Raw genomic sequence first — 19645 nt, 5'->3', positions numbered from 1 at the left:
CTGCCTTAGTCATTTGGATTCTGCCACTTCTTCCATGACTGAAAGCTGGAAGACTTACTTTCCTGCCTCTTGTTACTGACGGGGATCATAGGAATTAAATGCTCCTTCGCAGGGGCTTAATCCCATTATCATATTGAATCAGTTTAAGACCCATTATTTATTGCTTCACACATTGTACACTGACAATGTGACACACTTTTATCTGATTTATCCTTTGAACCTCTTTGTTCTTTGTAAAGGAAGCCATTACAGAGTGAAGAAAGGCCTTTTCACAGATAGAGTTTAAAACTCAGTGGAACCTCTTTTTATATATAGCCACACATTTGTACAGCCCTTTTTATGCTTTTCAAACTTCAACCTTTACAGAAGCTTTGTGAGATAGGACAGGCAACTATTATTGTCTCCATTGGACAGTTGAGGAAAACAAAGTGTGGAAAGGTTCAATCATTACTACACTAGTCCAGACTTGTGACTCCAGTCCTCTGTCCTTTTGGCTCCTCTCTGACTCTCCAGTGTCTGTGTCAGGAGTCAGGGATTTATAGCAGAATCTACCAAACCATATTTTGACAAGCTGTTACACTTGGGAGTCTTCAATCTGAATCTGAGGAATCAGTAATTTAAAGAAATCAAAAGTGTCTCAATAATTTCTTTAAAGCTGACTTCTTCTGGGCTAATTTTGCATGTCAGTTCCCAAAGCTCTATTAGCATGACTGTAATGTACATCCATGTAGATGGACCATTTTACAGAGCCCTCTCTGTTTTTTTGTTTTTGTTTTTTTAATATTTTTTAATTTATTTTTTTAATGTTACATTAAAAAATATAAGGTCCCCATATACCCCTTACCCCCCTAACCCCACTCCTTCCCCCCTTAACAACAACCTCCTCCATCATCATGAGACATTCATTGCATTTGGTGAATACATCTCTGAGCACTGCTGCACCTCATGGTCAATGGTCCACACCATAGCCCACACTCTCCCACAGTCCACCCAGTGGGCCATGGGAGGACATACAATGTCCGGTAACTGTCCCTGCAGCACCACCCAGGACAACTCCAAGTCCCAAAAATGCCCCCACATCACATCTCTTCCTCCCACTCCCTACCCCCAGCAGCCAACATGGCCACTTTCTCCACACCAATGCCATATTTTCTTTGATTACTAATCACAATAGTTCATGAATAAAATATCAGTAAGTCCACTCTAATCCATACTCTATTCCTCCATCCTGTGGACCTTGGAATGGTTGTGTCCACTCCACATCTATATCAAGAGGGGGCTTAGATTCCACATGGATGCTGGATGCAATCTTGCTGCTTTCAGTTGTAGGCACTCTTGGCTCCCTGCTGTGGTGGTTGACCTTCTTCACCTCCATGTTAGCTGAGTGGGGTAAGTCCAAGAAACCAGAGTGTAGGCATTGCAAGTCTCTTGAGGCAGAGCCATGTTTTGAAGCCCATATGATCACATAAGTGAGAACCCAAATGCCACAAGATCCAGGTAAGGAATTTGGCATATTCTCAGCGAAGATCTGAGCCTTATATCTATAGGTGTAGCCTTTCCTCTTTCCTTCTGTTTCAAGACTGTTATACTAGCAAGTTTCCCAAATTCTGCTGCCCACTATCTCTTCCCGCCCAGCCCTTTATCTTATTTCCACGTTCACTCTGGCCACCTGCTGTTAAATCACATGCATATGTGATTCCTGCCTTGGTTTGCCTGTCTACCAATTTTGTCCTTCTTCCTCTACTGCCCTCTTGTCCTTCCATGTACCATTTTTTCCCAGGACTTCCCACATTCTCCTTTCATATGAGCTTCAAGATAATGACCAAATCCTGGAGATTTTTGACTCCCAGTCCCTCACACAAGGTGTAGTCCCATCACTGTTTTTTCTGTCATGTCATCCCTTTGTGTGGAATGCTTTCCCTAAGCCTATCCACTCTTCAAAGCCCTGTTTAAGCCTTGCTTTCTACACTGAGGAATCTTCCAGCCCACTCTGATCTTCCTTTCTGGTAAACACCACCATGGGATGCCATGGAAGAGCCCTGAAGTGGGAGACAGGAGACCTGGGTTCTCGCATGATGTTGCTATTGAGTCTGTGGCCCTGGGCACTCAATTAGCTCATTGGAGCTTGAGTTTCAGCATCTGTAAAATGAGGGCCTTGGGTTAATGACCTTAAAGTTCTTCTAAATTTAGCCTTGATTTAAATTGGTGTAACCTAACCAAGCTTTGGCAAGTGGCCTATTTAGTTTTCTTCAAGCACCAGAGCACATTCAGAAAACCTTGGCTCATTTCCTGTATGGAAGTACTTAAGGACTCAAATCATTTTAGCTCTTTGGGTACTAATTAAGTCATCCATTTATTCTTTCATTCAGCATACATTTACTGAGTGTATTAGTTATCTATTGCTGCATAACAAATTGCCTCCAAATTTAGCAACTTAATACAACAAACATTTATTATTGCACTGTCTTAATAGGTCAGGAATCTGTGCATGGCTCTGCTGGGTTCTCTGGCTCAGAGTCTCTCATAAGGCTGAACTCTAAATGTTGAACAAGACTGCAATCAACTTAAGGCTCAAATGGTGGAGGAATTGTTTCTAAGCTCAATTACATGGTTGTTGGCAGGATTCAGTTCCTCACAGGCTATTGGACGAGGGCCTCAGTTTCTTGCTGGCTGTTGGCCAGAGGTCACCCTTAGTTCCTTTCCAAGTAAGAATAGCTAGAAAGAGGGCAAGGCAGAAGTCGTAGTCTTTTGTACCCTGATCTCAGAAGTGATATCCTGTCACATTTGCCATCTTCTGTTTATTAGTGGAGGCCAACAAATAACCATCTGCTTTCCCTATTGAGTTGTAAACCAATCAAAAAATCGGATAAACAGATGAGGCAGAGGGAAGGCCAAAATGCAGACATCTCTTGCTTTAATATTGGTTTTCTGTTAATTAAATCCAATATTCTACATGAAAATGCAAAAGAGGAGTCCTTTCCTAGTATTTTAAATGGGAAAAAATTGCTATGTATTTTAAATCAACCCTCAATCCACTAGAACAAATTAAAATGGCCATATGTAAAAAAGAAAACTGTTATACCAGGGGGTAAAATGCTTAAAACATTGCTTCCTTGACACCGAACAATTAATATGGTTGTTAACATCCAAACCACGGATCTTCTTTCTTGACATTTGGAGCACTTCAAAGTATCTTTGCATGATTCTGATCCATCTAAGCATCCGGTTGTATTTGGAATGAAACCTGAGATGTTTCCCGCACAGTTTTGTTAAAAAGTTTGCATTGATTTTTTTAAGGTGGAAATACAATTTCTTTAATACAACCATCATTCCACTGAAAAGTACTTACGTGAAGTTTGGCTATTAAAAATGAAGAGGCATTCTCCTGAGAACACATTAACTGGAGACATATTCTATGAGGTGTACCTGTTTCACTTTTATTGTAAAGAGGGCTGCTATTGAAAAATATGGTTTATATCTGTGGGCAAGTGGGATTTAAAATTCTGCATTTTAGATTAAGTCAATCTGTTCAGTCGTAGATGGTACTTGAGAACTGTAGGTTTTCCCTGGAGGGGAAGGTCCACTTCAAAATAAGGCAAGACTAGAGCATGACACAGTTTTGGAGGGCTGACAGCCCCCAAGAAAAAGGGGAAAGGTGGGGCAGGAGACACCTTCAAACTCTCCAATTAGATTCAGTCACTCTTCCTTTCCAAGGAGGGCCTGCAAGAGGCTAGGAGGAGTGTAGGGAGCATAGGCCGTGTTGTGGGCCTGGGTGCCATCACAATGCTGACTCATAGCTGCTGAGTCATGACGAGTCAGGAGTGCTGAGTCATGGTGAGTCATGAGTGCCGAGTCATGATGAGTCATGAAGTGCTGAGTCATGGGGCAAGGCCAAGGCACATGCACCTCCCCTAAATTACCATATCCCTATATATTCCCCCTTCCACTCTTCTTCCCTGAACCGTCTGCAGATTGTGCATGAGCCCACATGCGCTGGCCCTCCTAATAAAGTCTCTTGTTTCTTCCAACTGGTGTTCGTGTGAGTTCGTAGCGTGGTCCTCTTCACCGCAGCTGGTTTGCGACCCCGGCGGTTCCGGGAGCGAGGCAAGAGAAGTCGCCCCGACAACCCATATCTCACGCCGGCAGCGTGAGGATAGCGGAACCCGTCCATGAGCTGCAGCCGACCAGCCGCCTTCAGAGGAGGAATACCCTAGTGAGCTCCTGGCACACATAAAGAAACAACCCAGTTAGGGAGATGGAAGCCCTACCACAAACCCTATAATACAGGTCCTAAAACGTTATATGCATGAGTCTCACAATGTCCTTGCATATTGGTTGTTGCTGTTATTATTGCCATTAGAGATGGGGATACCAAGAACCCCAGAAACTAAGCAAGACATCAAAGGAACTGGAACAGAAAAGAACAGAAAGTGGCATTTTTGAGACTTGAACCTAGGTCCAGCCAATGCTAAAGACTATGTTCTTTAACAATGGTGCATGCAATCCTACCTCACTGTTTTTCATATCCTGCTTACTCCCAACTATAACTGGAAGTAGGATGTTGCTGAATTTTTAGCTGGTAACATGGTGGATTTTGCCAAATTTTAACTGGTAAAAATTTTTATCCAGGTTTCTAAGGGCCCAATTTGCTTCTGTCTTTGTCCAGGCTGGAAGTTCTCCTTTGTTCAAATTATGTTTGGCCATAGATGGATCTTGTCAGATTTCAACAAGAATATTAAAATTCAGAACTTTAGAGATCCCCTTTATTTCATCACCCTCTGTTATTTGCTATCCTCTGTATTTTATAGTGAGAATTATGTTCTGAAAAGCAAATCTGACCTTATCCCTCCCCTGCTTAAAACCTTGCATGACATTTCATTACTTATAGGATACATCTCAAGATCCTTAACCAGGCATGTGAGTTTGTATCTTCATCCCTGCTTTCCTCTCTTGTCTCATTTCTCATTCCCACTCCAGAATAAGAAGATCCAGCCACACAAAATTCCCTTCAGTTTGTGAAGCTCTATGAAGGAAGGCATGAGATCCTATGAGTTTTGATGGAATGATGTAGTAAAAATACAGCCATCGAATCAACTGTCCCCCAAAGTCCTCAAGTACATCTCCAGCTTGTCTCCCCATCCCCTTTGCTGTCGCTACAATATTTACATGAGTGCTTGCTGAGGCTGTTTCTTAAAAATCTAGAGTCCCCCGGTCATCATCCTCAAGTCTTCCACTGGGTGTGGAGGCCACCAGAGCCAACCAGCCAACATGGTTGGGGTGTGTATTTGTCTAACCAACCTGGAAAGGTGACTGTCATTGCAGGATTCTGAACTGATTAGAAAGGAAAGAAGCTGGCGAGGTATAGCTAGAATCAGAAAAAGAAAATAATCTCCTCAGTGGGGCTAGAGAGGAAAGATGTCAGATTGCCTTTAATTTGCTGTCAATGCAGAGGTTTGGGGTTTCCTGGAAGTCAGTCTCTAGGTTGGATGGAGCTAGGACACAGTGCCTTCTTAGGGAGCTGATTCATGGGCTCTTGTTGCCAGAACCCAAATCCATTATGAAAAATGGCATGATAAAAGGGAACCAGTGCCTGCACAAATTGGATGTTACCTTGAGAGGTGACTCTCAGGATCCAAATAGGACCTTTTTGCCTGCCTTGATGCATTATGTTCAGATCCTTTGCAGTCTGCAGACCCTGACCTGGAGCCCATTCTAATGATCCTGAAGAGAAAAAAATGAAAAAAAAAAAAAAAAAAGAGAGAGAGAACCAAGGCTTTCCTGAGATCAATACCATAATTACATTTTAGACCTTCCAGGTATTAATCTTCTACTTTTTTTCAGAAAAGCAATTCCATTTTCCTAGCATGGTCTCTTAGAAATAATACTGCTTCTCTGCGGCCCTGTTTAAAATTTTTCTCCCTGAAGGGGAAGGGAAAGAAAGCATTTTCCTCTTCTCCCTCTTTGCTCCTACAGCCCTTCTCTCTAATAAAGCAAATTTTCATTGATGCTTAAAAAGACTATGCATAGGGAAACGGACTTTGGTCCAGTGGTTAGGGCGTCCGTCTACCATATGGGAGGTCCGCGGTTCAAACCCCGGGCCTCCTTGACCCGTGTGGAGCTGGCCATGCGCAGTGCTGATGCACGCAAGGAGTGCCTTGCCACGCAAGGGTGTCCCCCGCGTGGGGAAGCCCCACGCGCAAGGAGTGCGCCTGTGAGGAAAGCCGCCCAGCGTGAAAAGAAAGTGCAGCCTGTCCAGGAATGGCGCCGCCCACACTTCCCGTGCTGCTGACGACAACAGAAGCGGACAAAGAAACAAGACGCAGCAAATAGACACCAAGAACAGACAACCAGGGGAGGGGGGGAATTAAATAAATAAATAAATCTTAAAAAAAAAAAAAAGACTATGCATAGAGAAAGCACCAAACTCATTACAAAAATATTTTGTAATGTTAATGGCTTGAATGTAAGCTGTTTTCAGTGCTGACACTTGTTATTTTATTATTTTATTTAACAAATATTAATTGTATATGTTGCCTTAAATTAATGCTAATAATATTTGTTGAACCCTTACTATGTGCCAGTTACTATTCTAAACACTTGACATATGCTAACTAATTTAAATTTCATAATAATTATCTGAAATAGGTACTGTTTTACACATTAGGATTCTGAGACACAGAGAGTTTGGAACCTTTGCCCAGAGTCACACAGCTCGTAAGTGGCAGAACTAAAATGTGATCCCAGGCAATGTCACTCCAGAGCTTGCATGTTCACCTACTAAGCTATATCTGGCTGAGTCTCTATGTATCTTATACTGGATTAGGTGCCAAGAAGGCGATGAAAAATTAGACACACTTGGTATCCTTGAAAATCTCCTAGGCTGGTAGGAGAAATGAATAATTAAAATGATAAGGGAAGCAGATGTGGCTCAATCGATTGGGCTCTTGTCTACCATATGGGAGGCCCTAGGTTTGCTTCCCAGGGCTGCCTTGTGAAGGCAAGCTGGCCCACACCCCACGGAGAGCTGACAGCCCACACCCCGTCTAGAGCTGATGGCCCGCACCCCGTGGAGAGCTGGCGCAGCAAGCTGACACAACAAAGGGAGACAAGCAAGTACAGAAGAATGTGCAGCGAATAGACACAGAGAGCAGACAGCAAGTAAGCGGCAAGGGGGCGGTATAAATAAATAAAATCTTTTAAAAAATAGGAAAAAATGATATGATAAGAGCTATAATAAAGAAATATACAGGCAGCAGACTTGGCCCAGTGGTTAGGGTGTTCACCTACCACATGGGAGGTCCACGGTTCAAACCCCGGGTCTCCTTGACCCGTGTGGAGCTGGCCCATGTGCAGCGCTGATGTGCACAAGGAGTGCCCTGCCATGCAGGGGTGTCCCCTGCATAGGGGAGCCCCATGTGCAAGGAGTGCGCCCCGTAAGGAGAGCCGCCCAGCGCGAAAGAAAGTGCAGCCTGCCCAAGAATGGCACCACCCACACGGAGAAATTATACAACAAGATGATGCAGCAAAGAGAAACACAGATTCCCGTGCGGCTGATGACAACAGAAGTGGACAAAGAAGACGCAGCAAACAGACACAGAGAACAGACAACCGGGGGGGGGGGGGCGTGGAGAAGGGGAGAGAAATAAATAAATAAATCTTTAGGAAAAAAAAGAAAAGAAATATACAAAATGCTGTATAGAAGTCTCAGAGGGGAATTTAGTAATGGGTATAGAAGGTAATAGCATCTATTCCACCATAATTTATTTTATTGAAGAAGCAATATAATGTGATGACTGAAAGCATGAATTCTGCAGAAAGACTGCTCAGTTTGAAACTTGGTGATGACTCTTATGAACTGTCTGCCCTTGGCAAGTTACTGAACTTCCCTGAACCCCAGTTTCTGCATCCATAAAATGTTTCTCAGATAACTTTGACATTTGTGGTGTGTTTGATTTGCACAGCAGTCTTGAAAGGTGGGCAGGTGGGGAAAATATCATTATCTCCATTTTTTGGACATTGCCTCAAGTTGCACAGCTAGTACCTGATGGCCAGACCCACATTGGTGACATTGGACCAGTACCTTAACTCTGCTGTGTTTCAGTTGCCTTATCTATAAAATGATGATAATGGTGATGGTGATGATGATGGTGATGATGGAGATGATGGTGACGGTGATGATGTATCATACACTGGATGCCTACTCCATCAGGCCTTCTCCATTTTTCAGGGGAAGAAACTGAGGCTGTGAGAGAAACTTGCCCAAGGTTACCATCCCTGTGCTCACAGGATGGTTTGGCAGACTTGCTAGGAAAACAACCTCTAAATTGTTCTCATGCTATACCGATATTAGTTATATATAGTAAAAGTCCTCCAAATGACTTCTCCTCTCTGGCCCCAGTTATGCCAACATTTAAATCAGGAAACTGTTTTCCTTTCTGTATTAGGTCAAAGTGAGACAAAAAACAAAACAAAACAGTTGACCTTTTTATCCATGAAGTTTATTCAGACTGTCTCCAGATATGGTCTTTTCACTTTCAACCAACCTTTTTGGTGTTTGCATGATGCTTTTAAAATTACAATAGTTACAGTAGACCACACAGGACAGACTACATTCCTGGACTGTAGGCTCTCAATGGCATCATTAGTGAAAGAAAATATTAATTAATTAAAGGAGGGTGGGGAGGGAGATAAGAACTAACATTTATTCAGCACCCATTCAGGGGCTGGTACTAATCAACTTAATTCTCACCTACAATTGAATAAGGTAGATATTAATATATTTTACAAAATCCCAATCCCTGGGAATTAAACCATTGCCCAAGGACTTTCTGCTAATAAGAGTCCGAGGGGGAGTTTGAACTCAGATCCAACTCCACAAACATGCCTTTCCACATGCCTTCCAGAAAAGTGGACAAATAATCATGTGGAGGTAGAATGATTTAAAGGAGAGGAACTGCCCTTTCTAACTTTCTCTACCTGGGATATATGGTGAAAAGCTCATGGAGTAATTAGAAAGGAAAGAATTCAGGGGGCTGAATACAGTGCACACTTCACAAAGAGCTCATCAGGCACCTCTGAGCTCTGTTCTCTTTGAAGGCAAAGCCACCTATTTACGAATCTTTTGCATCAAAGTGAAAATGTATTTTCTAAATGCTGGCTTATCATCTAAAAACATCTAATACACACTGCCCTCAATTTGGGGGAATAGATTACAGGTTGTTTTCACCAAACGCATTTGCACCAGAATAGGAATATTGAATCTTTTCTTATGTGGAGACATGTGTGACAAAACAAAGGTGGTTTTCCCACCTTCAAAAATGGAAATAAATGCATCATGGATCAAATTCTGTTAATTTTTTTTTCAACCTGGTATCTTTTTGGCCATTCAATTACACAAGGTATAGTCTGTTTGAAGATATTCTTAATACTGTATGCACAATTTTGAGCTGTTTCTCTTAGGCATTTTCAACAGAAATGTTCTGTTATATGCCCTCCTTTGCCAGCTTATTTTGTTATCTATGAAGATGGGTCAGTAGTTCCATGACTTTTATACTTTTCCAGGCTTTTATTTTCCTAGACAGTGTGAGTATAGTGAAAGGATATAATCGAGGAATTAGGAAACAAACTGTGCTAGTCATTCAGTCTCTAATGTGATAGGTGATATTGGACTAGGCACTTAAATCCTGGGACTTCCGTTTATCAATCAAAGAATGGGTATTGGTGCTTTACATCTGGTTACTTGGACAATTGTCATTAGAATCAAATGCCAACGTAGACATTAAAACATGTTGATATGTTAAAAGCAATATATGAATATGAGGTTATGCATTATTTTTAGCTCTTCTACTTTGTGATCTATGAAGAATATATATATATATATGTATTCCTTGAATCATTCAAATTATACTTAAGAAAAACAAACCCAAATTGGAAACACTAAGACAAAGTTTTCAGCATAGGTTGGAAGATTTCAAAGAGAATATTTAGCAGATGGATTTAGATTCAGCCCACAAATTGGTCTCAGGTTTAAACTAGGAAATGCATAAATCCTAGAACAAATTGTGAATGGACTTTTTTTCTTTTCCAAAGCTGTGAATCATATGATATGAATTTTTGTGCTGTGTTTTGGTTAGAGCCTTCTTATTTGATATTAATGGATTAAGCGAAATGTAAAATAATATTCATTTAATCTCTTGGAAATTTTGCTTTCAGAATTTGGCAGTTCTGTGTAGTGGCATAGAAGAGGAGCTTAATGGTAGCACTGTTTGGAAGGCTTTAAAAAAAAACACCACAGCTAGTCTGTTTACAGAATCTGCTTAGGACTGAGGTGTTTGAAAATGCAAGAGTCCTAAGCCTTAAGTCATGCCGATACGTTCTTAAATCCAACTGGTTGGAATTTAAAAATGTTTAAAGGACAAATCCCCTAGTAATCTACTATATGAAAAGTGGAGGCAGTAGTTGGTTACTTTATGGCATTTCTTAGTTGGGAAAAACTTTCATACCCTTGTCAACAGGCACAGCATACCCTCCTTCAGCAACATTTGCCTCTAGCTAGTGTTAATATCCATTCTGCATCGCAGGAACCCATGAAAACATAGCCACTTTCTTCCAGAAACTTCCAATCTAATGAAAATAGATAATAAGCTCTTTTTCTCAGAGCCATGATTTTACTCTTGAACTGTTTTCCCTCAAATACTGTCACAAAAGAAAAATGGCCTAAACAAAATCTCCAGTAACATTGTAGAGGAATTATTTGTTTGGAAACCAGTGAGCAGTAAGACAGAAATGGTGTTTTAGGAATATTGCAAAAACATGGTATTAAACTTGCCAAGGCTAGATGTTGTAAGCTTCTTGCCCAGTGGATAACCAATACTATTCATAATAATGATTATCTATTAGTTATTGAGACTTTACTATATTTCATACTTGATGCCAGTGGCTTTACCTGCATTTTTCTCAGTCAGTCCTCTTAAAACTCTATGAAACAGGACAAGGCAGGTATCTTATCAAAGATTGCACTGTTGATAGATGGCAGAGTTAGTTTATCTCCAAAATCCATGCTTTCAGCCGCTCTGCACTATGCCACCCCATTTTAAAAGGCCATAAACATTGATTTATCAATCTGCATCTTCCTAAGAATATTATGGTTAATATAATACGTGGTTAAGGAAAATCTATAAGGATCTAGATAGATTACCTCAACTTCATTGGAGTTCTCAGACTTTTTCATCTTGAAATTCCAATCTTGGCAAAAATCAGAATGGGATGGGTTGATCTTTTACATTTTTTTCATCTGGCTATTTTATGATTTCCCAGTGCTTTTGGAACCCTTCTATATCACAAATGAAGCATCCAGTATTAGATTCTGCTCACAATGCTAATTAATGCTTTTGTGCCTCTGTTTCCCTTTTTCTACAATGAGAATAACATTTTTCCATAGGGATATTACCAGCACCAGTACTATAATAGCTATATCATTATGCCAAGCTTATAAAGAAGACCAGATACAAAAATCCAAGTTATCATTATCATCTAAATTATTTTCATTTTAGTGCAAAATTAGAGACTCTAGAGATATTCTGTGGCACACTTAGCTTTATTGAATTTGAACAAATAATTTTTAAAATAACCCCTTTTACAGCACATGTAAAATTTAATTTTTCATTATATTTTTACAGGTTGGCTTTTTATCTGAGTAAGCAAAAATACGTCTTTTTTTTTTTCTTACTTAAAACACGTAGCCAGGATTCAACCCATGTAGCTCTGGTACCAAAAAGGTAACAGGTTATGAAAATCACAGTACAATTTCAAAATTCTTTAAGTTAGTCAAGGGTATTTAAAACGATAGACACTTGGATTGACAATAGAAATCAGGGGTCTGTCGACATTAGGACTAGTGCTTACACCTACCGTGAGAGCAGAAATGGAAAGTTCAAGCTAACCAGAACTACACCATTGGGGACACACCATTTGCATAAATAGTGTGACGGAGGGGATACAATAGCTAAGTCATACTGGGCGCTTAAAGTCACACGCAAATATAGCCAAAACGAAAAAGAAAATATATAGTGTGCTAACTTGGATCTGTCCTAACAAGATGGGGGTGAACAATTATAGAAAGATCCAGAAATCTCTCAACACCATGTCACTGCTAAGGCCAAGTTTTCTGCCTGAGTCTTCACCTGTAGCTTCCCTCAAAGCTGTGCAGCCTTCAAACTAGACTCCCAGAGCCCCAATCCTCCACCCTGCAGTGGAGGAGAAGCTCTTTCCCCATCATGGCTCAGATGGTCTGGACTTGCCCAGCCCCCTTCTAAGTGGGGTCTCTCACATCTCTAACCTTACTCAGCTTGGTGCTTCCCTGGCATTGGGGTACATTTCTGCTCTGACTGATTTCATTTATTTATCTCCAATAAATATTATAAATTTCTCTGCTTACCAGAAGGCTGAGATGGATTTTTTAAAAAACCTTGCCCTTGAGAGGGAATTTTCTAGAACACATGGAATCCAGGAACGGCAAGAGCACAGACAACATGCCCACCTCTGCCTGGGGGGAATGAAGGAGGTGCCTGGGAGCAAGAGCTACAGCTTTAGTCAGGCGAGGGGTACATCCTCTAGAGAGCAGCTGATGGCCACCAGAGGGCGTTTTTCCTGCACAGGGGGTGATTTTTCATTCTCCTGATGCTGGTTCAGGGCCTGGCTGGCTTCCATTCTTCTCAGGCCACTAGGAAGCTCAGCACCAGACCTAGGTCACCTCTGGTAGGTGCTCAGGTCTTCAGGCCCAGAGTGTGGGGAGACTGCCCTGATTCTTCTTCACAGAAAAAGGGTATACTATCAAATCAACCACAGAGTACACAATTTAAACTCCAAAATTACTTCTAGGAAAGAAAAATGCACACCCACAGAGACAGTCAAGTAAAAATCTGCTCTTTGTGATTGGTGTTCCTTTTTTGTTGTTGCTTTCTGGATAAGTAGAAATAACTGACAACCCACAAAAGGATTTCTCAGGTGAAACACTGATTACATTGTAAAGAATGTAGCTCAGGAGGCTGGTTTTAAAAATGAGGCAGCATTTTCCTGAAAAAGTTTGGTCCTTGACTCACTATAGGCTAGTCACTATGGTCAGGTGGTAAGCGTGTTCATTTCGTGGTTTTCTTAAGCTAACTTTTCAGTACCAGAATTAGTCAAAATCAAACTAAAGCAAGCCAAAAGGCAAATAGCCCTCAAGAATTTGACCCCGCATATCATGTCTGACTGATGCATCATCTATCTGAAAGAACAATGCTAAAGACTATAGGAAGGGAATTATGCTCATGTGATTCTGTAACACCTTACTTTTTCAAACATTTTCCTTCATGGCCCAGATAATTTCTCTTTCTTAATGTAGGTGCCAGGAAACCCACCCCCATGATACTCCCTCCCTCACCACCCCCTCCCCAGTCTTCTCCTCTGTCAAAGTGATATTAAGACATTTTCACCATGTATTTACAAGCACAACACTTGGGCAAGAAGGTCCCAGGGTCTGTAGGGCACACCTATTTCTTGTGGACATCTTCATGCCGAATGATTTTGTATGTGATCCAGTAAAAGATGTTGAAGATGAGGAAGGCCAATGGGAAGGCAGCTCGCGATATTGTATCAATTCTTTTTGCCCGGTCCACAAACTTCTTCTTGATGGCATCTGCATCTTTTGGGGGTTGTGGGAGTGGATTGGTAGGTGTGGTCTTGACTGCTGTTCCATCTTTCACTTGGAGGCAGTGACCCATCCCATAACCACTGAAATTAAAACGACTTTCACGAGTCACATCTTCTCCCTGGGAGAATAAAGACAGAGGAAGCATAGGTTGGTTGTCAGTCAAGTCAGATGGAAGATGCTTCAAATTCTTCTGAAGTAAAAGGATAAATCACAGTTAACTGGCAGAGCAGGAGTTCTGGAATGGGGTGTTTTCTTTCAAATTCAACGCAATTATTCATCGAACAGATACAGTTCATTAACTTTTCAGGCTAAGAAATTAAGAATGATGACTTTGTGGTCATTTTAATGAACTACAAAACTAGAAAACACCTATGTTAGACTCATCCATGATTTTCCCATAATCTATTTACTAATCCATAGATTTGAATAGACCATTTCGAAGCCCATTCTCCAAATCTCTATATTACACAGTAAATCTATGAACAGGATCATTTATTCATTTACTCATCCATTCATTAATTCAAAAATAATTTACTTAGCCCCTGCTAGGTGCCTGGCCCTGATCTATACACTTCTAGTTATGTGGCCAGACACTTCTAGTTGTTATGTTAATGAAAGCAAAATTCCTTCCATTAACATTGGTTTTAAGAGAGGCTCACTTGCAAAATGTGAATGTCCATGTGTAGATCTAAGATTAACTCCTTAAATGTACACCCTCCAGTCCTCTAGTTCATCTCAGTGATATAGTAGAGATTAAATATTCATTATTTGATGTTGAATATTTCCACCACACCTAATTTTCTACTATCAATTTTTAACATTGATTCTTTGCCTGGCTATGTCTCTAACATATTAAAAGCTGATGTTATTGGTATTTTGTGCTGATTTTTAAAATTATTTCTATATGAATTAGACAAAGGACTGATAAATTGTATCTATTCCTCAGGGTAAAGAGCAAATAGCCTTAGTCAAGACAACTGTATTGGATCTGGGTGTGTGGTTGGGCCAGAAGCGGGGGCGAAAATGGTGGGATTGAAATGAACTGCTTCATAAAAATTTAGTTCTAAGTAGCCATAGATTAAATCATCCTCTTTTACATCCCGAATATTGCCTTCCACCTTGCTATGCAATCCCTTTGAGTCACCAGAGGTATTGCATTCTTTCTCTTGACAGGTAATAATTAATGGTTTATGTTTCCCAAAACACACGGAAAGTTGCTCTTACTTTTATTTCCCCAATGTTTATTGCACTTCAGCAGTGCCTTCAGCCACAAAGAGGAGGTATACTGAATGAAGGACTTTTCACGTAATATGAATGGGAGCCCACCTGTAACCCAAACGGTATGGTAAGAACAAATTGTATCTTGAGTATGCAAGTGAGTCTTTTGAGGTTAACAGATCCTTGGATAGGTAAGGTAGGAGAGAAGAGCTATTTCAGTTTATCCCACTTTATCGTGTGCAAAATGGAGAGTGAGAGAGCATGTGGTTTAAAGACAGGTGCAAGGACTTCAGAGGCATTAGATTAGATTATAGTATATGTGCTCTGATGGGTCACTTCAGAAGCTGAAAAGGAGGACAGATTGTTCTCCCCATGGTTCACTTAACTATATTAGTATCCAGGTGCCGCTTCCCTCTGTGTACATGCAGCCTGAAAACAAAGAGGAGAGGCCAACAATGTCCTTGAAATTTTGGGGGTTTCTCTGCATTGCCCCCATAATACAGTGTCTCTCATGGAGCCAGCCCTAAACATGGCTAAACATTGCATGGCAATCTGGCAAGAACTCAGGGGAACTTGAGCTGAAGAGATAGCTGGTGCGAATAGTTGCCAAACACTCCATACCGTTCTTCAGTGTGTAGATCTGATCTCGAGGAAAATCAGGCTAGAAAATGGAAGGCTTATTTCCTTGATGCATTAATAGTTCTTATTAACGAATGCACCTTGTGCTACCAACAAAATACATGAATTATAACCTTCGGTCAGCCTACTTATATGATGAAAATCAAGCCAAAGCTCTTATAATAAAGGAACTATAAAACCACTACTTTATAAAGACATCTCTTCAATACTTCAATTGATATTGGATTGCCATGCACAAGTTGGTTCAAGACACTCTGTCTCATTTATTAAGAAAATGTAATAAAGGCTATTTCATTCAGCAATTAATTGTTGAGTGTTTACTCTATGGCAAGCACTGTGTTAAGTGCTGGGGAGATAGTTGATGAAGTTAGACAAGAGCCTTATCCACAGGGAGCCTTTAGTCACTGGTGGAAGAGGTCATCCTATTATATAATGAAGCTGGCAGAGAAAACCTGGCCTGACATCCCCGTACTTCCAAGTGCTCAGCCATTTAAGCTCCATAATGAAGAGTTAAAGTGGACTCGATTCAAATAGTAAATTTGCTTTAAAATGTGAATAATGTATTTTATGAATATAAAACTTTCAAATAAGGGAAGTATTTCAAAATAATACAGATTCATTAATCATTACAGTGTCATTGTAACCATCCCAAGACTTACTCAGCACTTGGCAGGAAAGAAGCATCCAGGTCATTAGGAGGAGGGGACTTTCTTGTTACATGGGTTCTAGATCGTCTTGGACTTCCTAACTACAGCTAGTTAGATCCCAAACAGTGTGTGAGTATGAAGTCAAAATGGTGTCAGTTGTTTAAAGAGGGTTCCAGACTGAGAATTTGGATACTTTGGTTCTAGGCCTAGTTTCAGGAGTTATAAGCTATGATGACCTTGGGCCAGCTACTTATACTTTTAACTTCTCAAAGACGTCATGTCAAAAAATGCAGGGACCGGACCAGATCTGTGGGTCTCAATTTTGGCTGCTAGAGGGCTTTTATGATTTGTGACTGCTTCCACTCTCATCCCCTTTCAGACCAAATGAATCAGAATCTCTGAGGATCTATATTTTTAAAAATCCACTGATTCTAATGCAAAAGATTGGAAACCAGTGGTCTCAATGAGCTCTAATGTCCAGCTCTAAAATGCTGAACCTATTCTATATTATTAAGTCTAAAATTACTTTTCAAATGGAAACATCCCCTCAAAATAAATTTCCTCTTATCTGCCTAAATTTACTGTGCTGTTTTTTTTTCCTTTCCATATCTGTAGACGCTTCCAAATTGCTGTTCTCACCTCTATAAGCATTTAGAAACTCATGAGTAAGCATATAGTTCAGTGCCTGAGTGAGATAAGATTATTTCTTTTAAATTCCTGGGCCCCTGTAGAAACAGAGAGGATACTTAGCTAGGAACATCTTTTTTTGGAAAATAAAACAAAAAGAAACTCATTCATTTAATTTCTGTAGTCTTTCCTCAGATACTTTCACCCAAAAATTGTCTCATTCAATTAACTACCAGAGCTAGCATAGAATGATGCTAGGTTTGAATATCATTGTGTCATACATTGCCATGCAAACAGTGGGTGTTTAATAAACATTTGTTGAAAGATGAATAAAAGGGAATTTTAAGAGTTTTCCCTATGCTTGAACATACTTTCATCATTCATTCAACAGTATTTCAAATTATGCTTCTAAGCATAGCTATAGTTAATTAAATCAATTCTTTAAAATTCTCTACCACAAAAATAAATCTGTCCTAGGTAGAAATTATCCATTTAATTTTTTATATGCAGGAGATATGTATGTTAGTTTAAGGGTCTTCTTATCTACCATTATGACTCATTCAGTATCTTTAAAATGTAGAACCTTAAATAATCCACATCAAAGGGTATGATTTTGATTCAGAAAACATAATTGCACCCAATTTGAATTTTCTATGTTATAATGAATGACTAATTACTTTTATAGTAGGTTCAGAATAAAATGTTATGGTAATATGGCAAGATTCTTATATGAGGGCAAAATGGAGATGAGTTTGAGTCATGGATAAACTGAAGCTAAAATAAAGAACAATCTGTAGTCATAACTTAGTTGAATGTATTCACAGGAAGAGACAGTTGCATCTTCCCAGCAAGGAAAGAATTTTAGCCATTTAGTCTCTAATTCTTCTAGTTAGCCAGGGACCCAGTTAGTTAACTAGTGCTGCTGACCCACCATCCTCAGTAAATTTGAGCAACAGACATTTCTAGCTGACTCTAATTTGTTATCCACTGTTTAGTAAAATTCCCATGGAAAATTAATATCCAGTCAAAGTCTCAATACATCCAATTTCTATATCCCACTTTGATAAAATCTTAGCTCTATGAAGCATTGTAATGGTACTATGCAATTTGTTGGAAACTTATTATCTAATTTTTAAAATTTTATTCATCAATTCTACTGATTGTAAATCTTCCACCCTGATTTCTCATTCTTGGGCTTGGAATAACTTGTCCAGATATGAAATTAGATCTAAAGGTCATCAGAATTGCATTATAGTGAATCATTTGTTAGAAGCAAATGATTTCTATATAATTAAAGAATATGGCACTTATAAAATGAGCCCATATTTCTGATTTTTCTCTGTGCTCAATAGAGGAGGAAATAAAATGACTCTTAAAAACTGTGGCGGGGAAAATTGTTTCTATCACATTTCTTTTTTTTTATTTTTTTTTATTTTTTATTTTTTTAATTGATTTTGTAAAAATATTACATTAAAAAAAATATATGAGGACCCCTTCAACCCCACCACCCCCACCCCACCACTCCCCCCCCAGCAACACTCATTCCCATCATCATGACACATCCATTGCATTTGGTAAGTACGTCTCTGGGGACCTCTGCACCTCATGGTCAATGGTCCACATCATGGCCCATACTCTCCCCCATTCCATCCAGTGGGCCCTGTGATGATTTACAATGTCCGGTGATTGCCCCTGAAGCACCATCCAGGGCAGCTCCAAGTCCCTAAGACGCCTCTACATCTCGTCTCTTCCTGCCATTCCCCATACCCATTAGCCACCATGTCCACTTTTCCCACTCCAATGCCACCTTTTCTCTGTGGACATTGGATTGGTTGTCTATCACATTTCTAACACAGATTATTGGATTGAACTGAGTCTCTCTTCTGTTGAAACAGGAAATTGCTCAGTTGGAACTGAAGGTTGTAGTGAGCTTCAATAAACACAAGGCACATAATGGAGTCTCAAACAGTGGATTTTGACCCCCAAAGTCCCCAGAGCACATGATGGCTAGTTGATGCCTTTTTGCAGGCTTGGTGATTTATATCACCTGAATTCAGACAAGGTAGGTGTCCATGAGAAATTCTTCAGTTCTTGGGACTGCAATTTCCACCATTATGGGGACTTGGGAATAGATATGAATAACAAATAAATATCATTTGTTGATTATGATTATGTATAATGTGCTTAAAATAACCATCAATCCTGTCACCAAATCAACCCTGCAAGTCACATGTTTCCTGAGGAAACTAAGGCTGAGAGAAGTTACGTGACTTCAAAGTGACATTGCTAATAAAGGTTGAAGCTGGGATTTCAGTCTAGTTTGATTCTAAAAGTATACCATGTTGCCTTACAGCTCTAGAAATCTTTGATTTTTATGAATCTGTCTCTATTAAACCCCACAAAGCTTCCATTCAAGATTATGGATGAGGTGTCTGATCAAACTTTGTGGAATAACAAAGGTGAAATAAGGTAAACTAAATTTAATCCCTTTTGCATAGTAATGTGATGAGATTTAAAACTGTCAGTGTTATTCTGGGTTGATTTTTAAAGGCACTTTTTCCAAAAGAAAAACATATCAATGGATAAACTCTTTTTCAATGCAGGATATCATTCTCATTGATTTTTGAAGAAGGTGCTACTGGTATTCATTTATTGAGCACCTGCTATTCATGTATTCATATATTCAACAAATATTTATTGACTGCCTGTTATGTGCCAGCTATGCTGTGGGGACACAGCAGTGGACAAGACAAAGTTTCTGCTTTAATGGAGTTTACAATCCAGTGGGGGAAACCAATGATAACAAGTAAACAAATTACTA

The 19645-nt window shown here is 39.9% G+C and overlaps 2 protein-coding genes across 12 annotated transcripts in view; one reads left to right on the top strand and one right to left on the bottom strand.

The window, feature by feature from the left end:
- Window positions 1–19645, top strand: part of FANCB (FA complementation group B) — a 214778-nt gene that overhangs the window by 187153 nt on the left and 7980 nt on the right. The window lies entirely within an intron of this gene.
- GLRA2 (glycine receptor alpha 2) overlaps window positions 11578–19645 on the bottom strand; it is a 184006-nt gene continuing 175938 nt past the window's right edge. For all 11 annotated transcript variants that reach the window (XM_071213125.1, XM_004484316.2, XM_071213124.1 and 8 more), the window contains one exon: window positions 11578–13811. In XM_071213125.1, coding sequence (XP_071069226.1) covers window positions 13533–13811 — 279 coding nt within the window. In that variant the 3' untranslated portion in view covers window positions 11578–13532. The remainder of the gene's footprint in view (window positions 13812–19645) is intronic.

The sequence above is a fragment of the Dasypus novemcinctus genome, chromosome X, assembly GCF_030445035.2.
Source record: "Dasypus novemcinctus isolate mDasNov1 chromosome X, mDasNov1.1.hap2, whole genome shotgun sequence".
Lineage (NCBI taxonomy): Eukaryota > Metazoa > Chordata > Mammalia > Cingulata > Dasypodidae > Dasypus > Dasypus novemcinctus.
The sequence above is the reverse complement of the archived record's forward strand: the minus strand, read 5'-3'. Positions and strand labels throughout refer to the sequence as shown.